The 17340-nt window shown below is 41.2% G+C and overlaps 2 protein-coding genes across 2 annotated transcripts in view; one reads left to right on the top strand and one right to left on the bottom strand.

Moving 5' to 3' along the window:
- Positions 1-3205: 3205 nt before the first annotated feature.
- On the top strand, positions 3206-16849 carry LOC110043552 (uncharacterized). The gene is made up of 11 exons (XM_089293066.1): positions 3206-3464; positions 5944-6057; positions 7079-7177; positions 8357-8455; positions 8824-8922; positions 9557-9667; positions 10343-10405; positions 11347-11982; positions 12569-12754; positions 13456-14434; positions 15156-16849. Exons 1-11 carry the CDS (start codon positions 3414-3416, stop codon positions 16376-16378), a joined length of 3660 nt encoding a protein of 1219 aa, XP_089149192.1. The 5' UTR covers positions 3206-3413; the 3' UTR covers positions 16379-16849.
- The window catches only part of LOC110043732 (acid-sensing ion channel 1-like), a 28309-nt gene continuing 17022 nt past the window's right edge, over positions 6054-17340 (bottom strand). The window contains exon 8 of the transcript XR_016208230.1: positions 6054-6686. The gene's annotated coding sequence lies outside the window, so the exon portion shown is untranslated. The remainder of the gene's footprint in view (positions 6687-17340) is intronic.

Raw genomic sequence — 17340 nt, 5'->3', positions numbered from 1 at the left:
CTGAGGTCATTTTCTTGGTCTATACTCTCATCGACCATAGCACTTGGGAAATCAGCACGCTGATGTATTCCCTTAGGTATTGGAAACAAGAAAAAAAAAAAAAAAAAGAAAAAAAGAAAAAAAAAAAAGAAACAACATTAAAAACGCATTCGTGTGGTCGAGGTCTAAAAGTATTCGTTTTTGTTTTCGCAAAATATATATTTTTGCCCATACCAGTGTTTTCGTATCGTTTTCACCTCTCCACACTAATGTGTTTTCATTCAAAAACGCATGCTTTGCTTATCGTCCGCAATAAAACGGCCGAAAACGCTGATGGAAGCGACCGTATCGGACGATTTTTTCCTCACCATTTTCTAAAGCCTTCGTTTTCATCTATCTACAACAGAAACGGAGCGTTTTCAAAATGATGCGTTTTCGAAAGACTCCACTTTTGAAACCGTTTTCGAAAGTCTCCGGTTTCATCAGCGTTTCCCGGCGCTTTACGAAAGGCGAAAACGCATTTAGAAGTATGCGTTTTTAAACGGGAACGCATTAGTGTAGACGCGCAGAAGGTTTTCTCACTCCTGTATGCCGAGAAACTACTAGTTTCTCGGCAAAAAATCATGGCCAATATGGGCAAAGTGGATTTCCTCTATTCCTGACCCGACTACAGTGATACGACACGGATGCAAGGTGGTGAAAGATTTAGGAAGCTGTGATGCTTAAGATGTGTCGCCCTTTGCCAGCCTGTATGTTTCACATATTACACTGTGGAATGAAAACTAGCCTTCGTAGCATGCTAGCGATCCCGTACTTAGAGCCCTTTGCGCATTCTGGCAAATTGGAAAGGGAGCAAAGATATCGGTAAAGCAGGGAGTGGTGGATACTCCGGCCTTGTTTCGTCGATTTTTTTTCGCTTTCGCTCCAATTTGCGCACAGCCAGAATGGTGGAAAAGGCTCTAAAAAAAGTACCCGTTTCCGTCACAAAATATTTTGGACAACACTAGCGTTTTCGTTTTGTTTTCGCCTGCCAGTACACTAATCCATTTTCGTATGGAAACGCATACTTTTTGATGCGTTTTCGACTATCGTCCACAACGACTGATGGGAACGACAGCACGTGACGATCTTTTTTCGTCACCTTTTTTAAATGCCTTCAACACTGGAAACGGAGCGTTTCCAAAACGATACGTTTTCAAAAGACTCCACTTTTAAAATCATTTTCTAAAGTCTCCGTTTTCATCAGCGTTTTCGGCCGTTTTAATGTGGACGATAGGCGAAAACGCATCAAAAAGTAGGCGTTTTCTTGGCAAAACGTATCATTGCGTCTCCAAATTCCTCCAATTTTTTTTTTGTATGTGAGGTCAAACAATGAAAAACAAATCGGAATAATTTCACAGTGTAAACAACGAAACATATTTTTAACACCACCTGAACTGCCTCCGTAATTATTTTGACGGGTTAGCGCAGTGGCGGATCTAGGGTAGGGGCCCGGGGGTCCGCCCCCCCTATTTTGGGTAAAAAAAGAAGAAATCACAGAAGGAAGAAAAACCGGCAGGGCAAACAAAACAAACCGCCCTCATTCGCCTTCCCCCCCCCTCTTCCCACCCCCCGCTTAGCTCAAGATCGGATCTACATGAGGCTGGATATATAAGTAGAAACAATTTTTAGGCCTGATGCGTTTAGAAATGTACATGACTTTGTACGTCTTCTGAGCATCTAAAATTTCTACTTAAGTTTAATTAGATGACCTACATGTACCCTTGAAACATTTTATTCCATGTATGAGCAAGTTTTCATATTGATTGACAAGCTGTGGTCACAGTACGTACTTTTGCCCTCGAGAAACTGAAATTTGGATAAACATTTTGCTTACGGAGCTTAAATAAGTCAAGAGATTAATACAATTTCCCAGCCAAAAGCAGATAGCTATTTACATTGCTGATGATTCTTGTTGAATTAATCAGATTAATGCGCTGATGAGTCATGACAGATCCGAAATTAGCAAGTTGCAAAGTTCAAGAGTCGGCGGGCGACTCGTTGCGCTGTTTGTTTTTTCCGGTCTGGAAAAAAAAAAAGAAAGAAATATTCCTAAAAGGATATATTTGAAGGAGTAGTTTTCAACTGAAACGAAAATGGCTGCTGTCATCATAACCACTTGTACTTTGTACTTGAACAATTTTGTATGTAAATTACTTCCCGTTCTTCCGAGAAGCTAGGCGGCGGCTTTTTACACTTCCGGTATATTTCCGACTCGCTCTTTGGCATCCCCACGACTGACCTTATTACATGAAATTTTCGCGACACGTTAATTTCGCGAATTTCGTGATTTAAAAAAAATCGCGAAATTTAAGTGACGCGAAAATTAAATGTCGCGAAATTAACAGGGCGCGAAAATTAAGTGACTCACATTATGTCAATAATGAAAAGAGCGACTTTATCACCATTACACACGTTTATAACAATCATTTTCAACTATTCTGTGGTAATGTTCTGGTCCTCTTCATCACTACTGCTTTGCGTCTCCACTCCAGGTAGCACTTCTTTTGTACAATCCTCAAACTGTCCATTTACTGGCTCCTTGTGGTGCTGTTCCACCAGTTGCTTAAATTTCAATTGCTTCAACGTTCTTGGTAGATGCCTCCATTCTTACTGTCGCCTCTGGAAAAGAAGTGCTACCGGCTGTTGATCCGTATCAAGACATTTACGTAAACAATTAAACAGCATCAGTCAGGAAACTAAAAGGCAACATTTTCTCTTTGGAGTCTGCAGAAAGGAATATTTAATGTACATGGATAATGAGGTCAGTTGACCACTAAATGTCAAGCATGAACTACAAACGTTGACCACTAAAAACGTGACTTGAATTCAAGCATGAACTACAAACCGTGCCTTGTAGACACTGTGAAAACATCTTTCTTGTTATTGTTTACATAATCAGTTGCGTTTCTGTTTATTTGGACATTAAGTTGTTTGATCAAATTCAGGGACATGTTAAATAACATTGAAAAAGAAATAAAGTGTGTCTCACTCGCGAAAATTTCATGTAATAAGGTAGCTGGATTTTACCGACAATATTCGTGTAATGGTTCTATTTATTCTTTCACTACCCCGACGGCTCAAGATAGATTTTAAAGGCATTTTCTTTCCGCGTATTTATTTTACTCCTCAGCACATATGTGCTGTCAATTTCTAAAAATAGACGTTACGTACAGTACTATTGGGGTGTCCCAGTTTCCCATTCGTGCTGTACAAAAGCAATAACAATGCAAATTAAGGGACGGTGGAAGGCGAAGCAGCGTTGAATTTTGCGATTTCTTCTTGCTAACTGTTGATGATCTTCAGAAATAACTGTGATTGTTTATGGAATTTTGAAAAGCTGCTGGCTGTCTGAATGCGGGAAAGTGAAATAGTCTGAATAGTGCGAATCAGCGATGCAGTTCAACCGTCAAGGGTCGCACGAGTGCCCAGATTCAGAGAGAAAGGTAAGTAGCTTATAATGGCAAAGCTGACATAATTATTTTAAAGCTTCTTCAAAAGTGAGCTTCTGGCTTAGGATGTTATGATGCAGTTGTTTTCTCCTCGTAACATGTTCCTCTTTGGAAATATTGGGCTGGAATTTAGCTGTGAAATACTTTAATTGTTTTACAAATTTGTAATGTTTGAATATTTGAGAGTAGTACAATACGCATGTTGAATCGAAATGCTTTTCGCGTGGATGTCTCGATAGCTAGAACCTGACATGTACGCATCTCCCGTTGATCGAGCTATAGCCTGCGAACAGGCTCCCGGTGAGCCACAATAAAGCGAGAGAGCCCGCACAGGGGGTAACGCAAACACTGTATCAGCAGTAGAAATAAATGTGCTGTTATTTACCTGTGTTCCTGTGTCGTTTTGAGTCGTTTAGAAGGGATTTGAATGAAGCGAAGGCGGTTTACATTTCCGAATATTATCTCGCCTGCCGCTTTGTAATTAAGACGCTCCGATTACGCCTCAAGTCTCGATCAACGCCGTTAACTATTAACGCGCGACCGTTATGAAACCTGTGAATCTCTCCCCTCGCTAAAAACTTGCGACTTAATCGGAGCGTCATGATTACAAAGTGGCAGACGAGATAATATTCGGAAATATAAACTGCTGTCGCTTCATTCAAATTCCTTCTAAACGACTCAAAAAGACACAGGAACACAGGTAAATAACAGCACATTTATTCTTAAAGCTGATAATAGTGTTCGCATCCCCTGTGGATCCCCTGCCCCATTCCGATTGCTTCGCTCTCCGAATTCTTCTGTTTTGCACTCGCCAAATTTTTTTTCATCCTCGCCGGGAGCCTGTTCCTACAGGTTTCACCTGCTGTGTGACCGATACTATATCCCCCCTCCCGGGGGAAGGGGGGGGGGGACGGGGGTACTGCCAGAAAAATGGGGTATTTATGACAAAATCTGCGATTTTCTCTACCCTATTTATGACCTGGCAGGCACTGGGTGATTCCAGAAAATATCCATACCTTACAATGGGTGGCATGAACATTTTGACCTCCCTTGCCTTAGGAAATTCCAAAATGCTCTACCCTCCCATGCCCTCTGAATTCCAAAATCTCCTCCTCCCCTTTCAAATTTCCAATTTTTTTTTCATACCCTTTGGAATTCCTGTTTGACTGCCTAGAACTTCCAGCAAATGGGAAACTTTTTTCTCTCTCCAAGACAATTCTGCTCACAATTTTCGGTCAAGCAAACAAGCAACTCAAGTTTGTTAACGTTAAATAAAGTACACTGTAGCTTTCCCTTCTAAGTGTTATCTATAAGTTGGTTACCACCAAATAAAATTTTACAGCTCTTTTAAGCTTCATATTTTCAGGAGAGTAGATCATATTGATACCATTGGAAGACAAAAGTAAAGTTCACTATGTGCTGTCACCCGCCATCTTGAAAATTGCGTTCATTGAGTAATTGCTGACTGCTAGTAAATGCAGCATACAAATCTGTCAGATGTTCTATTTGGAAACAAGAGACTAGCGCGAGTTTTTCTCTCGGAACAAGATTGTTGATCGACAATTTTAGATTGGAAAGAAACACAGACTTGTGTTATGTTTTACTAATCTATCAACTGTAAGGCCTCTTCGATGTGGAGCTTCCTGTACCACCCATCTGCTCACTTTTCTGCATGATCCCTGACACCATCCTGATCGATCTTTATCCTCCTTCCATGGTCGGTTCGTGCTTGATGATTTATAAACTGGAACAGTTATCAGATCAACGATTTCAGGCGAAGCTTTCACCGTCTTCCCCCTCTGGAAATTCAGGGTTGAACGCCCCCCCCCCCCCCCCCCAATGAGTTTGGAATTCCAAACTGTGAGTGCCCTCCATGCCTTCAGAATTTCAGTCCAAGAAACCCCCCTCTCTCTTGGAATTCTAAGATGCCACCTGTGGTATATGGTACGGATATTTTCTGGAATCACCCATTGTGAAGGGCTTTTGTTCATGGTCTTATCGATGATGGTGAAAAAGAAGCTTCTTATAAGAAAACATACCAGCATTTCAAGACTAGAGTGCAAAAACCATCCCTTATGACCAAAATGGCCAAAATTGATGCCCTATTTATGACCAAAACAACTAAAAAACCATACCCTTTGGGGCCGCACATACCTATATAGCGAGATCGATATATAAGGGAGTACTCCCCCCCCCCCCCAGTATTGTTCTTGCTATTTTTTTCCTGAATCACTGGCTTGGGATTTGTATCATGAGGGAGGGTTTTGATTTGTGAAGAAGACAGCAGATCATAACTGAAGATGCCCAGAGATTTCTGAGTAAAGAAAGTAATTTGCATAATCAAATTGAAATATTTGTATTCAAAAGGCCATAATGGAAACCCTATTCAAATTGAAGATGAACACCCCTACTGGTAATTAATATATTGATTGTTCTCGAGAATATAGTCGTAATATAATTCTGTTCTCAACAGGGTCAGTTATTGAGTGAGAAGCTGTTTTATTCTGGAGAGAAAGGAGATGTGAACAGATGTTGGGAATTAATAAGAAATGGGGCAGATGTCAACTGGAGAGCAGGCAGTGATTTAGTAAGCTGATATATTTAAATTTTTAATTATCTCTGTCTGACTTTAGAATCATTAATTATCACTTTTTATGATATGGAGACAAGTATTTTATTGGAAAATATACTTTCTACTCACAAAAATTCATACAAAACTACATCCGGAACCTGAATGGTGTATTTCCATATCCTTACTAGTAGGGACATTGATGACATCATTTCCCGCTTTTTCACACTCAGTTGTTTGTGCTAAAAGACAGTAATTGTCTGTGTAATAAAAAGAAAATTATGTGGTGGCTGAAGATATGAATTTTATTTTCTCATATTTAAACAATGTTTTACTCACTCGCTGTGCCTTTTTGTAAAATAAAATTCATATCCTCACACCTCCCTAAGATATCCTCCATGACTCTATCTTATTATGTATATAGAAAATACACCACTTGTAAAATTCATACAAAACCACATCTGGGACTCAAGTGGCGTGTTTTCCATATCCTCACTAGTGAAGATGTCGATGATTTCACTGATATCAAGTTTGTCTCTTAAATGATGTACTTAATTTGGTGTATGATCAAAAAATCTTCGGGTCTTCCGTGAAAGTCTTTGGCAATCTTTGGCAGTCTTCGGCAATCTTCGGAAATCTTCATTAATCTTTGGAATAATAGAAAGAACGTTACATGTTAGCTCGAAGATATGAACTTTATGTTCCTGTGGCAAGAACAATATCTCACTTGTTCACTGCACTCACTTATGAGATATTGTACATGTTCTTGCCACTCGAACATAAAATTCATATCTTCTTGCCACCGTGTAATATCCTCTTGACTATGGAAACAAGATGTAATTTTTTTGCTGTTGTTGTAGACCCACGAAATAAATTAATATGACTTGTGATAATGCTAAAAAGTGTTCTCAGTAGAGGGGCAGGGAGGAGCGGGGGGAGGGGGGGGGGGAGAGAAAAAGTCTTTTGAGTGCTTCATGATGTATACAATGTCACTGGTAGACAAGACTTAATCCAACTTTGCATTCTTTTTTATTTTTAGTGGTTCAGGACTCCACTGATGCAAGCAGCAAAAAGTGGAATGACTGATGTATGCAAGCTGTATATAGAACATGGTGCTGACGTTGATGTCTGCACAGTGGTAGGTGGTTGTTGTTTTTTGGGGGTGGGGGGCTGGGCAGCCATGCAGGAGGGGGTGGGGATAGTAGGAGGAAGAAGACAGAGTCTTGAGCAAATTGGTCATGATCGATACAATGATCAAATGGTAATTGATCCTGGAAGTTTATTCTAACAGATTGCAGTCAAACCTCTGGTTCTGACCACTTCTCATAAGTGACTACCTCTCCTCAGCAACCAGTTTTCCTGAATACCGAAAGTTTTCAAGTCAAATTATGTTAATATTAATGAAACCTCTTGTAAGCGACAATTTCTCGTAAGCAACTGCAACCACTTTTAGAGCTAAAAGTTTGAAATTGTTTGTTTTTAACCTCTCATAAGTGAGCACTTGGCAGATAAGTAAACAGAGCAGAATGAACTTGTGGTGTAATTATTTAATATGTTTTAGATATACATTCCTTAATAACAATAGTTTAAAAGCATGTAAAAAATGTTATTGTTTTCCTTTAACTTATAACTTTCAAGTCAAGTCCGTAAACTCTACAAAACACTTGACCGTAAAAACCTTGCACACTCAGCCTCCGGCTTCACTTTGTGTGGCACAATGATCCGTCTAGAATTAAAGACAATCAAAGGAAAATTTTGTGTAGAAACTTTGAAAAAAGTGAATGAGAATGAGAAAAAATGGCTTCAAGAAAGGTCTTCCGGCACTTCCTCCACGCAAAGTTTTTCATGTTTATATTATTAATAAGTAATCATACGGTTTTCTTGTTCAATTTGGAATTTAAATTAGCACTTGTGAGTTTTTCAAAAAGCTGAAACTGCACTTGCCAAAGTGGCTCATGCAATTTCAGTTTCTTGAAAAACTCGCTCATGCAAATTAATTCCAAATTCAACTCGAAACCATATGATTACCGGTACAAACAATTATTTTTTAAATGTGTGGCAATTCCTGTAAGCAGTTATAAAATAGATTGACCCACCCTTCGTGGGTAGCTAAAAATGGAATAACCCACCTAATACCAGGGGCTCAAAAACTGATGACCCACCCTCTTACTGCTCCGACCCACCCCTCCAGTACTTTTTGACTGGTCCCCAAGAACACGGATGCTAAATAATTGAATAGTTAATTATTACAAGGTGTTCATTAATAGATTTTTCTATGCTTGCTGTGTAATGATAATTAATTATCTTTCATTTTCAGAGTAAGTACACAGCATTAATATTAGGAGCACGATATGGCAAGACTGAAGTATGTCAACTGCTGTTATCCAAAGGGGCTAATGTCAATAGTCAAACAAAGGTAAGTAAATGGCTAGACTAACATTTTTTGTTCTAATGAAATGTTGTAAGTAACTTAAAGATTCTGTATTCTTGTTGTTAGCAATAAGTTTTTTTTCAGTTTTTTTTTTCTTGTCAATGTTTACTTAGTAACTAGTATGATTTTTTTCCTTGCTGGTGGTAACTTTTTTGTTCAGGAGAAAACCTTCCAAGAATCCTTGTGGATCTTCTTTGGGATGTTATCAAGAATTTTCAGTGGGGTGGGGAAGGGCAAGAGCAAGGGGATTTTAAACCAAGATCCTTTTGTTTGTGGTGGAGTATGGATGATTCAGTCCAAAACAATACAGTGTGAAGAATTAATTGTCACTTTAGAAATTTGTTTTGTCACAGGAAGGTGAGACTGCGTTGATGTGGGCAGCCCATAATGGTCACTGTAACACCTGCAAGTTGCTCTTGGAGTCTGGAGCCAAAATTGACCTCCAGGATGTTGTGAGTACATGGCATCAACACCAGCCATGCATCCCCTCATCTGTGTATCCAACCCCTACAAGTGATTTAAATTATAATTCTCTGGGAATGGAAGTAAATTAAGGCCAATATATGATTAGTCAATTTTAATGAGTGACATTATTCTCTTTAAAATATTACTTGCTATAAAATTATCCTTGATCAATACACTGACAGGCATTCTATAGATACAGGAGCTTGCATTCATTTACCTGAATTGAGTGAAATATTACAGCCATTTCTATTCTTTGATTTATGATTAACTGTTAACAATCAAGAAGTGTAAGCTTTCTATAATTGTTTTGTTGGTGTTAGTTCATACTGGAATTAGTGTTGTACTTGAGTTATTTTCTGCAGTGTTAAGTGCTTTGTTAAAAAAAAGTCTAGAAAATCACGTAGTTAATATCAGTTTGGTGATTGCATGGAAATTTGGGCCATCAGTCCTGGCCAGGTTATTATTATTGTAATAAATAAAATTTAAAGCTATGTTGACCAGTGTTGCAGCTGCTAGTGGATGATGTTTTTTGTTGTTGTGAATATTTGATTCCCAACGGTAACCCCATCTTACATCCCAATTAATGTCTCATGCAGAATTTTGATCATTTTCAAACTGTAGTATGGCTTCACAGCACTGATTCATGCTGCTAGAGATGGTCATATGGACACTTGCATTGTTCTTTTGGACTTTGGAGTAGATGTGAATGCTGTATCCAAGCTTGGGAACATGGTATTACTAACAGTACTTTTGATATGAAACCTGAGTTAGTGGCCACTTTGGGATACTAAAGCCCTTACCAGGCAGTGTACTTAAGATCACAATAAACTTGATTTCGCAACCCCGTTCTAGACTTGGTGTTAAAAACGCCTAATGTAATCACCCAATCTGCCCATTATCCCTTCCCCCTATTTTCCATAAAGAAACTTTTTCACTGTTAATAGAAGTCCAACATAAGCTAACCAAACTAGTATCTTACTTGTCACTTGACTTCTGAGTTTCAATTTCAGAATAGAGCCCTGGGTAAAGAACCCTGTTCTAGAATTGTTTATGTACTGGCCACTTTATTGGTACATTATACCCTATTCGAGACCAAAACTGTCTGATTTCTATACCCTATCCTAGACTAAACTGCCTGAAAACCCCTTCACAGGAGCACATGCCCATATAGTTTGTATATTGGATTACCCTTCCCCCCCCCCCCCCTCCGTCCCCCACTCAACCCAGACCACCCTGCATTTTATATTTAGGATACCACAAATGTAATAGAATGATGATTTGCTTATAGAACATGAACACGGAAAAATGCTCCTGAGAGCAAAATGTATTCTGATATTGTTATGGAAAGTAATGGGGATTTAGAAGTTGATCATATCTATGGCTTAAAATGGTGTATTTGACTGACAGGTGTGGGATGCAGAGGACTGGGCAAAAGCCAACAAGCACCGGGACATTGTAAAGCTAATACAGGTATGATTCCCAAACAATCCTTGACGTCAGTTGTTCAGGCTCGACAGGTTATTTTTTTGTTTGTTCTTTGAATTGTAATGAACAAGAATTACTCACATTCATGTATACATGTATGCATAAATAATTAAGAATTAAAATCATCACATTAACAAACAAACAAACAAACAAACAAACAAACAAACAAACATTAAACGAACAGACACACGTAACAAGAGTCGAAATCACTAGGGGGAATGGGCTGGGTAGCAACGCTGATATATATACCTTTTTTGAGATCTTGTTTCAAAGTGAAGCTAACGTTTCCTTCCCCGGGTAGCCTGCGTAGAAGGCGTACATTTCCAAAAGCGCGCAAAAGAAAAGAAACTGTGAGCGAGTGAGATAAAATAATGAGCTGGAAATGCACCCCCTAACCCTTCTCCTCCTTCTTTTTTTGCTAACTCACTCCCCATTTCTAACCCCCCCCCCTTTTTTTTTGTTCACGTTCGGCGCGCTCATTTGCTCGCTCGTCGTCTCGTTTTTCCCGCTTGGAAAATGGAAAGGAAACGTCTGCCAGGCGGGGTACAGTCTACCTTCATCCCCAAACGGGCCGTTCGCAGCATTTGGCTTTTTTTAAGCAATGAACTGTAATTTTGCACTCTTGCGTCGTCGTTTTTGATGTTCATGTGACGCAAAGGTCACGATGCCTCATTTGACTAGCCATGAGGCCTCATGTGACAGATACGGGAGACGAGGGACCACGTGAACTTAATTTCCGTGCGCGTTTTTTTTTTTGCTATTGTACCTAAAAGCTATCCAAGACAGTAGTTAATGGACGTAATTTTGGGAGTTTTTGCTGACAGTGTTGCTTTTTGTTATTCTATGTTTTTTTTAAACTGGCGTTTCTCTTCAATACCTGTGTTCACTAGATAACTGTGCTTTTCCATTTTTTTTTTACCGTAAAGAGTTACAAGGTCCGTTGCTCCCTTCTCAAGGACGGATCAGACCCGCCTTCCTACGTCACTCTGAACGTCTGCGGCGCCGTCAACGCGGGAAAGACGACCCTCGTGGAAAAACTGCAAATGAGATCCATTCAGCTCCGATTCAGGCACGAACAACCGGACACAAGCCAAGATATGGCATCAAGAACTGCAGGGATAGAAGTTGGCATCATCAACGTACCAGGGGCTGGCAAGTTCCGTAAAATGGACATGGCGGGACATACATGGGCCTTCACAAGTAACGAATACTTCATTGGAAAGAAAACGTCAATTTCTCTGGTCTTATTCGACTTGAGTAAAAAGGACAGTGAAGTCGAGGATGATTTGTTTCATCATCTAGGATCCTTGAAGGCAAGGGAGACAAAATGCGGAGTTCTTCGTTATCGACCGGAGGTCGTCCTGATCGCGTCACACGCTGACAAGGTGGACGGTGATCCTCAGCTTCGAGCCAAAGCTTATTTCAGAATGGCAATGGATGGCTTCCAGGCGTACCTGAATTTTTATCCCAAAGTTATGGTGCTGGATTGCACCAACCCGGGTGGCCATGAATTCAGTGCGCTGCGTGACTGCCTCGGAGAACTCCGTGCGAAAATAATCAAGGTGATGTTTCTCTCTTGATTCATTAGCTAGGGCTTTTAACCAAACCACGAGGGCAACGGCAACGAGAACGCCACCAAACAAAAGGTTAACTGAGCAGATCAATGGCTGTGCACGTGCGTTATAAGTCTTTGTACATTTCTTAGCCGTTCTCTATAACATAACAACGTGAAATGACTAACTTCTGCGTCATTTTGAGAGCGCGAACGACGGCGGCTAATTTTTCGAATTTTCATTTTGTACTGAACGCTGGCATTACATTTTTCTTACACCGATGTGATAGGGTTCAACGTTTTCGTTATCACGTGCTTCCCTGCCAATCTGTCCATCGGATCCCTACATGAAAACATTGGTCAAATTTTATATTTCGTATCAATATTACGTATTTATTTCAAATTTCAGGGATCACGCCTTCTTGACATCTTCTCAAAGTGTCGATGTCTTATACAAGGGTAAAAGAGGCTCGGTCTTGAAGAAAAGACATAAATCTCGCGGTCTGACAACTTATCGAAATTATTGAATTCGCCACCTTTACACCCAAATGTGATTGATATCTTTTCATATTGTGGTTCTTTTGATCTCTCTCCAGACCTCTGAACGCGTACCTCGTTTGTGTGCCCAGCTGTTGCCTCATATTCGTGCGTGGGCAAAGGAGAGGGCCTCGTTCCCCGTAATATCTTGGCAGGATTTTGTCAAGAAAGTAAAAGAAATCAACAAAACGGCTGATGAGGAGGGTGCCAGAAACGTTGCTTTCTACCTTAATGAGAGTGCAGAGGTAAGAGAAAAGATAACTTCACAAACGACTACAAACAGCATTGTACTTGCAGTACCTTGGTTTAAAGAGGGTTTGCTATACACGTAATGATAGATAAGAGCATCATAATAGAAAATTATTTGATCAATTAATTAATTAATTTATTTATTCACTAGAGTTGTTAAATTAATAAGACTGTTTTGAAGGTAAATGAGTTCACTAGTGTTCAGCAAAGTAAAGCTCAAAATCAATTCTAAGACAAAGGGGTGATCTTTTGGCTAATGTAGCGGATATCAACATAGATATTCTGATTCTCCTTTGCATAGTGTATATTTTTTCGTTTTCTATGATGTTGGTTGTCCTTTTGAAACCTTTTCGACTTTCTATTTAATCGTGTAGTGACACTCAACTTACAAACACCAACAATGTTTAAAAACCACTCGAAGGCATTCCATTATAGTTGGAAGTTTAAAATAGCAGAATCACCTACAATATTATACCGTAGCACTACTTCGCACATAGCCATATCTTAGAAAGTGTAACGTAACCTTTTCAACTTCTTAACTCGTCTTCTTATTCCTGAATAATGACCGTCCTTCAATAGGTACTTTAGTATATCATACGTTTGCGATTAAAGTAATTCTGTCAATCAAAAAACAGAGAAATTAAACAGAACATGCGGCATACATCCTTTGACCCGAATACCGAACGTTTTCCGACAGATTGTGAATGACAACTCGCCAGAGCTTCGTGACAAAGTCGTCCTTGACGTCAATTGGCTGACGTCTCATATTTTTGGAATTGCTTTGGCGCCAGCCAACTTCCCCCGTTCTCTGCGGTTCGACAGAGTAAACGGCATGGTAGAAAAACAGGAACTGCAGGTCACGTTTCCCGAGTGCCCTTTGGAGCAACTTATTGAGCTGTTTGGACGTTTTGAGGTTTGTCTTCCCTGGGACGAACAACACCTGATCTGTGACAACTACCTCTTTCCGAGCCATTTGGAGCAGAATCGCTTCAATCTGGACGATGTTTGGCCGCAGTTTGGTACTTCAGGTGACAGCCTCTGCGTTGTTGGTCGTATTGTGGAATGCAAAAACAGAGTAGACACCCTTCCATGCAGCTTCTTTCCAAAGTTCCAGATTCGATTACTAAGGCGGTTTGGACACAAAAGTCCCGTTTGGCACGGTGGCATCAAGATTGCGGATGACGCGGTGGAGATCCTTGCTACGCTTTCTTCAAGCCTTAAAGCTGTGAATTGCTGTGTGTGGGCTCCCAAAGGATGCGAAGAGCGTTGCTATGACTACTTGAAATTCATCGAAAGCATAAGGGATGGACTACTCGACGAGGTTGCCGGAGGAGTCGAGGTTGTGCACAAAGCCGTCAGCATTAAGATGTTGCGCCAGAAGAAATTCGAGGGTTACCCATTGGAAGAAGTTGATCAAAAGCTGCATGAAGTCGGCCCAAACGCCAGAGTCGTTCTTGAAAGCTGTGGGATAAACGAAATGGCGGTTGTTGTGAGGTATTGCGGAATCAGGAGATATACAATGCCGCATGATCACATAAGCCACTTGAGCCTGAGAGAAAGAAAAGAGTTAGTCCAATTGCTTGACACCGGTACCGATTCAAACAACTTGGAGTCATTGTCAGAGCAGCTGGGGATCAGATCTCTACCAGTGGAACATGAAGACGTGGAAGTACCCGGTAATTTGCTACAAGCAGACAAGTCAGTCAGTCAGTTAGTCAGTCAGTGAATCAGTCAGTCGGTCAGTCGGTCAGTCAGTCAGTCAGTCAGTCCGTCCGTCAGTTAGTCAGTCAGTCAGTCAGTTAGTCAGTCAGTCAGTCAGTCAGCCAGTCCGTCGGTCGGTCGGTCGGTCAGTCAGTCAGTCTGTGTCACTCAGTCACTCACTCAGTCAGTCGGTCAGACAATCAGTCACTCAGTGACATAGTCATCACTCAGTCAATCAGTCAGTCGGTCTGTCAGTCTGTCTGTCAGTCAGTCAGTCAGTCAATCAGTCAGTCAGTCATTCAGCCAGCCAGTCAATCAGTCAGTCAGTCAGTCAGTCCGTCCGTCCGTCAGTTAGTCAGTCAGTCAGTTAGTCAGTCAGTCAGTCAGTCAGCCAGTCCGTCGGTCGGTCGGTCAGTCAGTCAGTCTGTGTCACTCAGTCACTCACTCAGTCAGTCAGTCAGACAATCAGTCACTCAGTGACATAGTCATCACTCAGTCAATCAGTCAGTCGGTCAGCCAATCAGTCACTCAGTCATTCAGTCATCAATCAGTCAGTCAGTCTGTCTGTTTGTGTTTCTGTCTGTCCGTTTGTCCGTCCGTCCATCCGTCTGTTCATCCGTCTGTTCATCCGTCTGTCCTACTGTGAGTCAGTCACATGTGTGGCGTTAACATCGAGCCCTTCTTTCTTTATTTCAGGTTTTACTAATGTTATTTCACAAAGTGAAGTTGATCGCTACCTTTCACGGTGTGCTCTAGAAAGTGACCTGAGAGCGAGAGACTTGGTTGAAGCTCTGGAACGCATCAACCGATTCGACGCTGCTACAGTTATTGGCAAATGGTTGTCAAGTGTCGACAGAATTCAACAGAATCTGACAATGCACAAAACAAGAGGAGAAAGCAGCGCCTCCGAAAGCAGCTGCTCCTTCAGCTCACGATCACGTGGAGCCAGCGGCCCGTCCGAACATTCTAGGAGTATGGGAGGAAGCAGTGCCTCTGAAGGAAGCCCTCTGTTGGCAACGCGGCATAGCTCAAGTCATGGAAGAGGACCGTGTTCGTGTGCCTGTTCACGGCACAGTTTTGACACGGGCACCAGGAAAGAAAGTGGCGCATCGGAGCATAGCCTTCCGCATGAGGACATAACTGGGGCTACGTCCAGAGGTGCGTATGATGTATCCCATGGCAGTTTCCCTGATGTTGGCTCTCAGCACTGGAATATCGATTTGCGACACGGCTGGAGGAGTGCAAGCTCGACATCTGCGCATAGCCACGCAACTGAGGAGTCGTACGCTGGATCTGGAGAGAGGTTCTCATGTGAAGAATCTCAGGTAATTCAGCCAACAGAACAAATTGTACCCCAGCCTCGTCTCCACATTCATCCGTGTAGCGACTGTGAATATTGTGGACCAAAACTTTCTGTGGAAGAAACTGGTGATAAAAAAGTATGTGTTAGCGTGGAAGAAACTTCAAAAGATACTCATGCACAGACGAGAGATGCAGAACTTAGCGTAATTTCGAGTCCTGTCCAAGTGTCTAAAAGTGATATCAAGGAGGACGTCTCAAGTCAGTCGACTGACGAATTGTTTCCAACGATGGAGACGGGCGTTACGGACGATAGAAAGTCTTTACCAGTAAGCAGTTTTCTTCCTGAACTTTCGTCGAGGTTGAGTCTTAGCTGGAGGCCGGTAGCATTTGATCTTGGGTTCAGAAGCTCTGAACTTGGATGCTTTGAACAGGCCAGCTTGCTTCGTGTTCAGGCAAGCGATATGTTGCACTCTTGGTTGTCTAAGAACAAGTGTACCCTCGAGTGTGAGTACTGCCAGAGGGTCATCTTGGAAAGACTTGAGGACGCGTTTGAAAACGCTCATCGATCGGATCTGAAGGATTTCCTACGGCATTCCAGGGAAGATTCCCAAATTTAGATTGGAAGCCAGTTGCGTAATAATACTATGAGAAAACGTTATCATCTGTACTGGCTATGAGATCAGTGTGAAATCCGACTAGATACGAGTCATAACTAGTCATAAATTCCGTACTTCTGAGTTATTCCACGTACCATTCTTTACGAGGACCTATGGATTGGTTTTGGGCTTTATCAATATCTGACAATGAACTACTGATGAACTACCAATCAAATAGAAATGCAGTGATCTAACAATGAACTAACTATGTCATTTATTGATATTTTTTCTTAAAGTATGCTGCTACATTTTCTTACTTGGTCAGCTTTATATTACGTGAAATCTTACACAGAATTCATATTTTAGACTGCGAGAAATAATCTTTGTCACGAAAGAGACAAATATCAAGGTTCTCGGCAAGCTCCAACACAGCTGGAAAAATTAACTGTACAATCACCTAATAAAGAGAAAGAGACCCTGTTCGACCCGAAATTTGGATGTTATTGTGAAGCCCTTTCTGAAATACCGCCTTCGAAGGCCGCGTGACAATCACAGCCATCATTCGTCTTGTCACGTCATAGTCGATCACAGAAACAGTGGTCCGAGGCAGTCCGAGAAGCGTTACTTTGAAAATAAAAAAAGAAACGGCCGTGTAACGTCATGAGATTGGTTTCCAGTAACGAAAATTATCAGCTGTCAGTCGTGAATGTCTAGCTTTAGCTCAAGATATCTCAGCGTCCACACAAGATTCTACCTTGTCATCAGTCTACGTCACTACGGAGTCACATGAGAAGCGCATGCGCGTTGCTGATCAGTGTGCTTTGCGTTTCGCTGGCAGTTTCACGCTGTGAGTATTTTTAATCCTTTAATCTTTGCAAATCTAAACCATCGCCGGGGTTTTCCACCTTTTACATACCTGGAGAGGAAGGTAAGGCTAAAATTGGATACTTATTGTACTTTTTCTTCTACAGCTCGAGCGATTC

This window comes from Orbicella faveolata, unplaced genomic scaffold (assembly GCF_042242905.1).
Source record: "Orbicella faveolata isolate gen_17 unplaced genomic scaffold, um_ofav_v1 contig_25, whole genome shotgun sequence".
Taxonomy (NCBI): Eukaryota; Metazoa; Cnidaria; class Anthozoa; order Scleractinia; family Merulinidae; genus Orbicella; species Orbicella faveolata.
This window is presented reverse-complemented; position numbering and strand designations above follow the sequence as displayed.

Bases quoted from the DNA above. Each gene is read 5' to 3' on its own strand.
- LOC110043552 (XM_089293066.1), top strand. From the start codon at position 3,414: ATGCAGTTCAACCGTCAAGGGTCGCACGAGTGCCCAGATTCAGAGAGA. The intron at 8,923-9,556 runs GTGAGTACATGG...TTCAAACTGTAG, and splicing joins AAATTGACCTCCAGGATGTT to TATGGCTTCACAGCACTGAT. The intron at 11,983-12,568 runs GTGATGTTTCTC...ATCTCTCTCCAG, and splicing joins TCCGTGCGAAAATAATCAAG to ACCTCTGAACGCGTACCTCG.